General features: G+C 66.1%; 1 protein-coding gene across 2 annotated transcripts; it reads left to right on the top strand.

Annotated features, from left to right (window-relative positions):
- Window positions 1–7,594: 7,594 nt before the first annotated feature.
- On the top strand, window positions 7,595–10,763 carry LOC129195876 (peptide methionine sulfoxide reductase MsrA 1-like). 2 transcript variants are annotated; one of them, XM_054802498.1, is made up of 6 exons: window positions 7,595–7,728; window positions 8,883–8,951; window positions 9,087–9,206; window positions 9,805–9,909; window positions 10,222–10,328; window positions 10,461–10,763. In XM_054802498.1, exons 1-6 carry the CDS (start codon window positions 7,656–7,658, stop codon window positions 10,617–10,619), a joined length of 633 nt encoding a protein of 210 aa, XP_054658473.1. In that variant the 5' UTR covers window positions 7,595–7,655; the 3' UTR covers window positions 10,620–10,763. The 2 variants fall into 2 exon arrangements, with proteins under 2 accessions (XP_054658473.1, XP_054658474.1); XM_054802499.1 differs by having other exon boundaries at window positions 10,398–10,534.
- The last annotated feature ends 275 nt before the right edge of the window (window positions 10,764–11,038 follow it).

Genomic DNA, 11,038 nt, shown 5'->3' with positions numbered 1-11,038 from the left:
GGTGGTTGGGTTTTTTAAGGCAAGAGGCCAAGTGAGTGTCCCGGAGAGTAGAAACAGTCCTGGGAAAAAGGAGTAGCCGTGGGGGTGGAAGTGGATGTTCGATGTGTGACGTTGAGGTAGCTGCGTCTGCCGCCCCTCCCGAGGGTGCTCGGAGGGCAGGACTAGCTGGGACCCGTTTCAGTCTGGATCTGGGCCTGTTCTGGTCTAAACTGGGACAAAACTGGCAACTCTGTAGTAGAGCTGAGGAAGCTTCGCTTTCAGCCGGCAGCGGCACGTCTGTGAGCGGCAGACTTCAGGATACAGGCAAAAAACCCCACCAAAACCCCAACCCTTCCACAATTAGAACTGAACACCGTCCCCTCGTGAGCGTGGCACAGGTAAGAGCCAAAAGGTATTTATTACTGCTGTTTCTTTGCAAAAAACAAACAAACAAAAAAAAACCCACCAAAATATTTGCACGGCTCCCTGGGCTGTGTGGGGAAAGGGATCCCTGGCTGGTTTTTACCTGCTGCTGTGTTGCTCTCCCCTGCTTGGAGGTGAATTCCCGCTGTCCGAATGCCCTCGCTGGCAGAGGATGGATGCGAGCCGAGGGCTGCGCTCGCCGGGTACCCCCGAAAGAAAAACCTCTTTGCCGCTGCCGTTACTCAAGTTGGATGAACCTCAGCTTTTGCACATCGGGTCCGGGCGGGGATTGATTTGGGGTTTTCCAAACTGTTTCCAAACACCCCAAGCCTGCGGAAGGAAACCCGGCTCAGCGGAGGCACCGGAGGCAGCGGGGTTTTGGGGGGCAGTTTTCCGTGCTGCGGCTGAGCCCCCCGCGCTGCTCTCGCCGTTGGCCGCATCCGCAGCTCTGCTCCTGGTTTACTCGCTTGGAAAAAGGAAATTCCCAGCTCTCCCCGTAATGGGGGGGGGGGGGGAAAGCTGGAAAATGTGACACCTCGAGGCTTGACCTCCCAAAGGCAAAGCGCGGAGCCCTGCAGTCCGTGGAGCGGCAGCGCCCGGCGGGATGCAGCGGCCGTGCGGGCGTCGTCCCTCCGGTGCGGCGGGGCCGGGGATCGCCGCGGGAGGGCTCCCGTGCTCCCCTGCCCGCTGCCCTGCCCGCTGCCCTGCCCGCTGCCCTGCCCGCTCTCTTGCACCGCCGTGCACGGTTACGTACCGCTCTGCACCCCTGTGTGTGGTTGTGCACCCCTCTGCACCCCTCTGTACCTCTCTGCACCCCTTTGCACCCCTGTGCGTGGTTGTGCACCCCTGTGCGTGGTTGTGCACGGCTGTGTGCCTCTCTGCACCCCTGTGCATGGTTGTGCATGGCTGTTCACTCCTGTGCACCCCTCTGCACCCCTGTGCGTGGTTGTGCACGGCTGTGTGCCTCTCTGCACCCCTGTGCATGGTTGTGCATGGCTGTGCACCCCTGTGCGCCCCTCTGCACCCCTGTGCGTGGTTGTGCGCCACTCTGCACCCCTGTGCGATGCTCTCCCAGCCTCCCTGAGCCGTTTTGGGGCTGTGGAGTATTGCAAGACCTGGGAGGCGGCGGTGCTTTTTGCACGGAAGGGTGAGATACTTTTAAAATAAGCATCTTTGAGGGCTCCGGGCTGGGGCAGAGGCTGGGAGCGGTACGGAGGAGCCTGGTGTGATCTCTGCAGCCCTCCCTCCCTGGCCTGGAGTCGCTGAATGGGTCCTGCAGGGCCCCCGAAATCCCTGCCCTGTCCAGCACCCCTGGGGGGCAAGGGGGGGGGGGGCGCTGAGCATCCGGCTCCTTCCCCCGGCGGGGGGGTGGGTGCTTCACCCATCCTGCCAGAGCAGGGGCTGGAGCCTGGGGGGCACAGGGACCCCTCCATGGAGGCTCTGCGGGGCTGGGTGCTGTGACAGTCCCGTTGTGTGGGGCACCTGGGGGACCGACGGGTGCCTGGTGGGTCCCTTGGGAGGGGGGAGAGACCAGCCTGGGGTGCGATGGGCCCAGCCCTGCCTCCGACCCACCGTGTCCGTGTGTCCGGGGGAGCAGCCGTGTCCCCCGGCCACTGGAGATGAGCAGGGTGCAGGGGTGCTGAGCCCAGAGGACTTAGCGTTGTTTCCAGAGCCAGCTTGGGAGACGGCACGTCCCCCAGGATGCAGCAGCTGGGTTACGTGCATTTACGGACTAAATCCTTTATTGACGAACCAGCCACTTCCCCTCCCGGCCGCCCCGGGACAGCCCCGGCCCCGCGGGTTACCCATGGGGCTGGCCGGGGGGGAGCCAAGCTCCAAGACACCGTCCATCCCCCAGCCAGCTCCTCTTTTGGGGGCTCGTAGGGCGTTAGATGGCCGTCGCTGGCTCCTTCATCCAGGCCTTGTTCTGGTGGCCGGGAGGGGATGGAGTGCGACACCTGGTCCTGTGCTCCCCCGGGTTCGGGATGGGAATGCAAAGACCTGGGATGAGAAAGGAGCACGTTGCCCACGAGGATATCTGTTTTGGGGTGCACAGGGCCTGTGGGAGGATGAGGATGGAGCAAACGTGGCTTCGTGCTGCCGAGCCTGCGAGTAGGTCCCGGGAGAGACACAGGGCTCAGCACCGAGCCTGCCTGGCTGGAGAGACGCTGGCAGCCACGAGCCTTGGGGGACAGCAGGGACACCAACAGCAGCAAACCTTCAGTGATGTGACACTGGTCCTGGGTGAACTGCTTGGTGGGGGAGAGCAGGACACGGGGAAAAGCAGAGTCTCCTTGTGCTCCGTGCAGGGAGAGCAGCAAAAAGCATCCTTGGAGGGAGCAAACGTCAGCTCTGCTGCAGCCTCTGGTGCTGAACAGGTTCCTGGGGAGCTGTAACCCCGAGAACCCAAAAAGCACCTCGCTGGGACAAGCACAGGAGGCCACAGGAAAGGCCGGCGATGCTCTGCCTGCCAGCAGCGATTTCTGCAGCACCGAGCACTGCGGTGGGTGAAACCTCCATCCGAGATGTGGCCCCTGGGAACGGGGCGCATGAGCAGCTCCGGGTTTTTGGTCGAGGTCGGTGACGTATGCCAGAGGTGGCTGGAAATGCCAGGGAAACCGCTGCTCAGGGGAACGCCGGGGCCGCAAAGTTTGGCTGAAAAAACCTCCAGAGCCATCGCCGTGTCTCTTCCCCCACCTGCGAGGAGCTGCGGGGAGCAGCGGTGGTGCTGGGTGCGGAGGGTGGTGGGACGCGGGCCAATGCCTCCTCACTGCTCCTGGCTCGCTGGGAGAAGGGTGTTATCCTTGTTCTCCTCGTTCTCTTCCCCCGCTAACAAAGGTTCATTAAGGGCTTTCCGCTTCTCCGTTCCTCCAGATTGTCCTCTGGGTACCCCATCAGCTCCAGTGCCTCTGAAGGCTGCGGCACCCACTCCTGGAGAGGGAAAATCTGGAAGGTCCTTGGGTCGGGGGGGAAATCGGGGGTGCCCTGGCCTTGCGCCCCCTCTCCTGTCTTTGGCGGAGCTGGGGGGATCAGGGTGGGGGTGGCTTGGGAGTCCTGGTCTGCCCTGATGGTCTTGGATGGGACTGGACAGGGTTGGGGGCAGCTGGTGGGGTTGGGGAGTGGGAGTGGAAATGGGGCTGTAGAGGGTTGGGGGGAGATGGGGAGGCTGGAGGGGTCTGGGGGGGTCACAGGAGGGCTCGGGGTACCAGCCCTGTTCCCCCCAGGGGGTCCCGCAGTGTGTTCCCTTACCGACCCACGGTGATGGGGTGCTGCTGCTGCTCAGGCTTTTGGCATCTCCGCGCTCCTCCTTTGGCGAGCGTGGCCCCCCCAGCCCAGGCCGGCCCCCCCTTTGGCGTTCACCACGTGCCTTAATTGTGGGCCATTAAATCAAGGTCCGCAGTGAACACCAAACGCTGGAGCCGATGGCTGGGGCCGTGTAGCAGCGGGGGGGGGGTCCCAGGGTCCCCCTTCCATCTCCAAACCCTCATCACCCTCCTGGGCCCCGGGACCCCCATCACCCCCCCCATGCTGGGACCAAGCCGTGCCCCCTCCCTGGGGCTGGCACTGTGGGGACAAGAGTCACGGCAGGAGAGGGGAAGGGGGCAGCCCCCGTGCCCTGTCCCTGTAGAAGCCCGGATGCATCCATACGCCCCCCAGACCCGATCCCTATGGGGTTACCGTAGCGACCCTATACAATCCCTCTGTCTCCTCTAGGGTGAGACGGGGGGGGTCTGCGATACAGATACACCCCCGGCTCCGGCCCTATCCTGCATCCTTCAGGCCCAGCTGGGAGGTGGCTGCTTGACCCCTCTGCGCAGGATCCGGCCCCCAGCGCCAGGGCAGCTATTTTTGAGTGAGATAAAAAGAAAATTCCCCCCCCCCCCAGCACCCCCCCTCCCCGGGCTGTCCTCGCCTCCCCCAGCTTTCATCAAGCCATCCGCACCCTCAGAGCCATGGAAACCTGGGGGGGGGGGCATCCCCATTCCTACTGGGTTAAACTTCCCAGCAGATCAGTGCGGGAGGGATTTTGGGGAGCTGGGGGCTGCCTGGAGGCAGAGGGATGGGGAGGTCCTGGAATATCGGCTCAGGTGCGGTGAATTTGGGTGCATTCAAGTGGGTTTTGGAACGCTGGTCCTAGAGGGGTTGAGAGGAGGTAAAACCCAATAAAACCTCATCTGCTCTATTTCCACAAGGCATTTAGCAACAAAATAGTCAAAATGGCTGAAATTGCCTCAAATTCCCATCTTATGGCCTGGGCCTTCCCCCCCCCCCGCCAACTCCAGGCCAGCACTCGGTCCCAAAGAGCAGCACGTAACGGCCAGCTGAGGCCTCACAAACTCAGCACAGGTAATGGCCCCTCCCCGCTGGGACCTGCCCCATCCCCTCCCGGTGGAACCGGGCTGGAGCCATGTGGGGGGGGGGTTGAGAGGGGGGTGTCAGCCCTGTGTTCCCCCACATCCCCTGTGGGCCATCCCAAGTGCACCCCACTAAAGGTCACTTTCCACCCGTGAATTTTTTTTTAGGGGGAGGGGATTTTTCCTGGGCAAATATTCCCAGGCTAGCGGGAAAATTTGGGGTGTTTCCTTAACGGGGTGCCTGGGCCATTCCCGGCGGGGGGGGGGGATTCCTTTCGGGCCCTCAGCTCCCCCGCTCCTTCACCCCCTTCTTCCCCCTGGGCTCTCGTTTCCCGGTCCCGGCGGGGCTCCCCGACAGGAGGAGGAGGAGGAGGCTGAAGGGCACCGGCCCCACGGGATGGACGGGCCGCCGGCGCTGTCACCTCCCCAGGCAGAATGAGGCCACTGCCGGGCTTGGGGGGGGGGGGGTGGTGTGTGTGTCCCCCGTGTGCGTGTGTGCAGGGTGTGCGTGGGGGTTACCCCTTCCCTGCAGGAAGATGGGCACAGCGTCCCTGTGTCCCCCACTCTGTCCCCACGGGGTCACCCCTCGTCCCCTACCCGGGGCCAGCAAGGTGGGATGGGGGTGGGATGGGACGGGGATGGGATGGGATGGGGGTGGGGATGGGATGGGGATGGGGATGGGATGGGGATGGGGTGGGGATGGGATGGGGTGGGGATGGGGATGGGGATGGGATGGGGATGGGGTGGGGATGGGAATGGGGATGGGACGGGGATGGGATGGGATGGGGGTGGGGATGGGATGGGGTGGGGATGGGGATGGGATGGGGATGGGATGGGGATGGGATGGGATGGGGGTGGGGATGGGATGGGGTGGGGATGGGGATGGGATGGGGATGGGATGGGGATGGGATGGGGTGGGGATGGGGATGGGATGGGGATGGGATGGGGTGGGGATGGGGATGGGATGGGGATGGGGTGGGGATGGGGATGGGGTGGGGATGGGATGGGGATGGGATGGGGTGGGGATGGCATGGGGATGGGATGGGGTGGGGATGGGGATGGGGATGGGGATGGGATGGGGATGGGATGGGATGGGGTGGGGATGGGGATGGGGATGGGATGGGGATGGGATGGGGATGGGATGGGGATGGGATGGGGATGGGATGGGGATGGGGATGGGGATGGGATGGGGATGGGATGGGATGGGGTGGGGATGGGGATGGGGATGGGATGGGGATGGGATGGGGATGGGATGGGGATGGGATGGGATGGGGTGGGGGTGGGGATGGGGATGGGATGGGGATGGGGATGGGATGGGGATGGGATGGGGATGGGATGGGGATGGGATGGGGATGGGATGGGGATGGGAATGGGATGGGGATGGGATGGGGATGGGATGGGGATGGGGATGGGATGGGGATGGGGATGGGGTGGGGATGGGATGGGGATGGGATGGGGATGGGGATGGGGTGGGGATGGGGTGGGGATGGGGATGGGATGGGGTGGGGATGGGGATGGGGATGGGATGGGATGGGATGGGGATGGGATGGGGATGGGATGGGATGGGGATGGGATGGGGATGGGATGGGGATGGGATGGGGATGGGATGGGGATGGGGATGGGGATGGGATGGGGATGGGGATGGGATGGGATGGGGTGGGGATGGGATGGGGATGGGATGGGGATGGGGATGGGATGGGGATGGGATGGGGATGGGATGGGGATGGGGATGGGATGGGGTGGGGATGGGATGGGGATGGGATGGGATGGGGATGGGATGGGGATGGGATGGGGATGGGGATGGGATGGGGTGGGGATGGGATGGGGATGGGGATGGGATGGGGGTGGGGGTGGGATGGGGATGGGATGGGGATGGGATGGGGATGGGGGTGGGATGGGGATGGGATGGGGATGGGATGGGATGGGGATGGGATGGGGATGGGGATGGGGATGGGGATGGGATGGGGATGGGATCTGGGGGGGGCAGAGGGATCTACTGAGGGTCTGCAGGGACCACACATCTGGGCTGTCACCTGCCCTGGTCACGGCTTGGCGGTTCCCAGTGAATCCTTGGTTACGGGGGGCTGCTTTTTGGCATAGGCTCAGGCTGGGGCTAAACCCAGCAGTTTTGGGGACAATTCCTGGTGGGGCAGGTGAGTGGGTGGGGGATGTCCCCATGGATGCAGGGCTGGATTCGGGTGTGGTGATCCCTGGAGGCAGTGCACCTCTTCCGGGGGGGGGGACTGGATCTGGCCCTGCCCTGATGAGGACCCCTCGGGCATCCCCGGGACCCCCCCACCCCACGACCCCCTCAGCCCCAGGGTGCTGGGTGCTGCCTGGGGACCAGTGTGGCTGTGGGGGTCCGGAGCCCCACTCCTGTGGGAGGCTTTGGGGGGCTCAGCCATGGGGCGACGGGGGGCCTGGGAGGGACCAGCGCCACAGGAGAGCTGGATCCGTCCCGGGGTGACCTTGGGCACCACAGGCCTCGTCCACGTTAACGATTGACAGCGTGGCCGGACACACTGGGACTCTGCTCGTCCCGCGGGATCACATCCCCCCCCGCCGGCCACCCCCTGGCCACCCCCGGTCGGGGTTCATTGCCCTGGCCCCATCCTGCCCATGGGACACACATTAACACCCCGGGGGTCCCGCGGGGGGGATTTCCCCCCGGGGCTGTGCACCCTGTCCCCGTGTGTCTGTGCCACAGCGGGACGTCCCCTCCCGTGCCCCCCACGGTGACCCCGCTCCTGGGGCCAGGCTCTGCCTCTCCGGCCTCCCGCACCCTTCTCCCTCCCAGTCTTCCCAGTGTTCCCAGTGCTCCTCCCAGCACCCACAGCTCCCTCCTCCCAGTCCGCAGGGGCAGCGGGGCCGGGGGGGTGTCCCATCTCTGCGGGGGCCATGCCGGGTGTCGGGGTGCTCCCCAGCCCCAGCGAGGCTCTGCCGGGCAGAGCGCGGAGGCTGCCAGTAGCAGGTACCAGCACGGGCTTTGGACTGGGCCAGGGGCGGCTGGGGGGCTCCCTGGGGACAGGGAGGGGGGGTGGCACCCTGCTGAGCCCCCCCCCCCCAGCCACCCCTGTGTGTTTTTTTGGGGGGGTGGCTCTGTGGTGTCGGTGCTGGGGGATGGCGGTGGCCCTGTCCCCAGAGCAAGGTGGCAGGGAGAGGTGCAGGGCAGGGTGCTGGCGTGGGCACATCGCTGGGGTGTTTTGATCCCAGTGCTCCCCCCCTTCACCATCACCCAGTCGTGTCTGGGGGTGCTGGGTTGGGGCTGGACTCCTCTGTGCCCCCCAGGAACACCGTAACCCCCTGGTTTGCTCACAGGGACCATCCTCACAGGGAACTTGGGGGGACACAGGGGGTCTGGGAACCCCAGAAGGAGGAGGGCGAGGAGCACGGAGGGTGTTTGTGCTCCACAAGTGTCACGAGTGGCCAGGTCTCAGCTTCCCTTTGCTGCTGGCCGGGGGATGGGGGGGGGGGGTTGGGGTGCCTGGGTGGCCGGTGCCAGCCCTGACATTGCCCTCCTCAAACATGGACGCCCCGTGCTGGCTGGGAGGCTGGTGCCCGGGGGGCAGCCCCAGCTGGGGGACGACCCCCCCTCGATCCCTGCAGGGTGGGGACAGGGGGCCCAGCCTCTCCCCACAGGCAGCACCCCCCCCACCAACCCTGGTGGGCCAGGGGAGGCAGTGGGACCCCCTGTGCACACCCGCAGTGGGACCCCTCATCTGCTGTGGGATGAAGACGGGGGGGACAAGTTCACCATGGCAACCGGCGGGGTTGCTAGGAGATGGCAACCCGGGGAGGGATGCCCACAGCCCCCCCACCCCCCGGCCTCCCCAGCCCCAGGCAGGTTCCCCCCCAGCCAGAGCATCCTTGGGGCAGGGGACATCCCCGGGGCAGGGGGGGCAGCACCGGGTGGGACACAGGGCACCAGAGCACCCCCGGGGAAAGGTGATAGCCCCGGGACCCCCCCCCCCCAGGGGTCAGGTTAGGGTCAGGGTGACCATGAGGGGACATGGGCCAGAGGCCAGGGGGGCCGAGGAGCTGGAGGGGATGGGGACAGGGTCAGTGCCCGCTTTTGGGGACACACAGGGACAGGCTGGGGGTCCTGACCCCGCGTCCCCCCCGCAGCCACCCATGCTGTCAACGGGAACCCCATGGTCCCGCCGTTCCCAGCGGAGATGCAGATGGCAATTTTTGGTGAGTGTTCCTCTGGTGCCAGAGAAGGGGGGGTCCCAGCAGCATGGGCCCCCCCCCCAGGGCCCCCCCAGCCCAGCTGACCCCTCCCCTGAGTGAGGGCAACCAGCTGCCCGCTCCCTGCCTGTCCCCCCACAGGCATGGGGTGCTTCTGGGGAGCAGAGCCGCTCTTCTGGGAGATGCCAGGGGTCTTCTCCACCCAGGTGGGCTACGCAGGAGGCTTCACCCCCAACCCCACCTACGAAGAAGTGCGCACAGGTAACGAGGGGCTTCTCCTCCCATGCTGTGACGGTGACACCCCCCCCCCCCCAATGTCCCCCGCACCTGCGGTGGGGTGACGTCCCCATCCAGCATCGCAGCGTGTCCCGCAGCCCCTGCCTTGGCCTGGCCTGGCTCCCCTGGGATGGTCTCCATCATCCACTGGGTGCTGAGCCCCCTTGTCCCCCAGCCCCCCCCAGCCCGGACAGACGGTGCCCGGCTTAGCTGGAGAGACATTTTGCGGAGGATCAGCTGTCTACAGGAAATATTATCCCAGCCAGGGATTTAGCCCAGTGCGGGGGGGGGGGGCTCGGGCACCCCATCCCCACCAGGCACCCGGGGAAGGGGGTCCGGGGGATCCTGGGGGTGGGCGGGTGCTGCAGCCCCTCCGTATCCAGCTCCCTCCCTCCAGCCCTGCCGACACTCCTGCTTTGCACAAGTGTCACGAATTTGCCAGATCTCAGCTCCCAGTGTGCATCAGCCACCGATGGTCCCGTTCCCCCCCCCCCAATCCCAGGGCAGCGGGAGGTTGGGGGGGGCAGGAGGCCGCGGTGAGGGGCTGCCCCTGGTAGCGCTGCAGGGCTGGCTCTCGCCTCAGGGCTGACAGGGCACGCTGAGGTGGTGAGGGTCGTCTTCGATCCCCGGAAGATCAGCTACGAGGAGCTTCTCAAAGTTTTCTGGGAAAACCACGACCCCACACAAGGTAGGGACGAGCCGCCAGGGTGGGCAGTGGCCATGGGTCCCTGGTCTGGGGGTGCCTAACCCCAGACTGGCTCCAAACAGGGGGTCCTTGGCCCCTTGGTGCTGGGTGGGGGGGGTGTGGGGCTCACAGAGGCTTCCCTCACCGAACCCTTTAGCAGGACACCCCCCCCCCCCCAGCCAGCTCTGCAGCTGTACCCCCCCCTCGTGCCTCAGTTTCCCCATCCCACCCCCACGGGTGAAGGCGGCACCCACTGCGCTGTGCCCGGTGGGGCCGGGGGTGCCCCATAACCCCTTCCTGGGTGCTGCCCCCCAGGCATGCAGCAGCAGGAGGACCTGGGCACCCAGTACCGGTCCGTCATCTTCACACTGGGCCCCCAGCAGCAGGCAGCTGCCCTCCGCAGCAAGGCGGCTTTCCAGCAGGTAGGTGGGGACACTGGGACCCCCTGGGGACACCGAGACCCCCCTGGGGACACTGACCACCTCCCCCAGCCCCAGGGAGGGGACAGGGGACAGGCCATCCAGCATACCCCCCCCTCCATGGGACTGTCCTAGGAGCTGAGGGAGCGGCGGTGGGGGGACATCACCACTGCCATCGAGCCGGCCGGTGACTTCTACTACGCCGAGGACGGCCACCAGCAGTACCTGCACAAGGTGCCCGGGGGCTCCTGCGGCCTCAAGGGCACCGGTGTCACCTGCCCCATCACACCCTGAGGGGGCACCTCGTGTCCCCTGGCTTGTCCCCATGTCCCCGGCATGGCAGGCGGGGTGGGCACAGCAGCCAGCCCCACGCGTCACGGCCAGCCCCCCCCCCCCAGCTCCCACAGTCCCCACTGCCCCAGCAGGATTAAAGCCATGTGCCCCCCCCCCCCCACCCCCGTCCTGTGCAGTCCCATGGGTGCAGCTGGGTGGCATGGGGGGGGTCTTTGGGCTGGGGAGGGACCCCCGTGGGCCCTGCCTGGGGGGGGGGGGGGTGTGTGTGTGTGACCACGGCTCTGCCTCAGCGGGGGGGGGCTGGTGTGGCAACAGGGGGTGGTCTGGGGGAGGGCAGGGTCTGTGGAGATGGAGGTCGGGGGTGGGGGGGGGGGGGGCTCGTGTCCGTGGGGCTGTGCTGTCCCTGGGCTCGTGTCCGT

The sequence above is a fragment of the Grus americana genome, chromosome 23 (assembly GCF_028858705.1).
Source record: "Grus americana isolate bGruAme1 chromosome 23, bGruAme1.mat, whole genome shotgun sequence".
NCBI lineage: Eukaryota > Metazoa > Chordata > Aves > Gruiformes > Gruidae > Grus > Grus americana.
Note: the sequence above shows the minus strand (reverse complement) of the source record. Positions and strands in the feature narration are given on the sequence as shown.

What these genes read in the sequence shown, in the direction of transcription:
- LOC129195876 (XM_054802498.1), top strand. Translation starts at nt 7,656, where the DNA reads ATGCCGGGTGTCGGGGTGCTCCCCAGCCCCAGCGAGGCTCTGCCGGGC. An exon ending in GCGGAGGCTGCCAGTAGCAG is followed by an intron (nt 7,729 to 8,882) that starts GTACCAGCACGG and finishes TCCCCCCCGCAG; the next exon opens with CCACCCATGCTGTCAACGGG. An exon ending in CTACGAAGAAGTGCGCACAG is followed by an intron (nt 9,207 to 9,804) that starts GTAACGAGGGGC and finishes CTCTCGCCTCAG; the next exon opens with GGCTGACAGGGCACGCTGAG.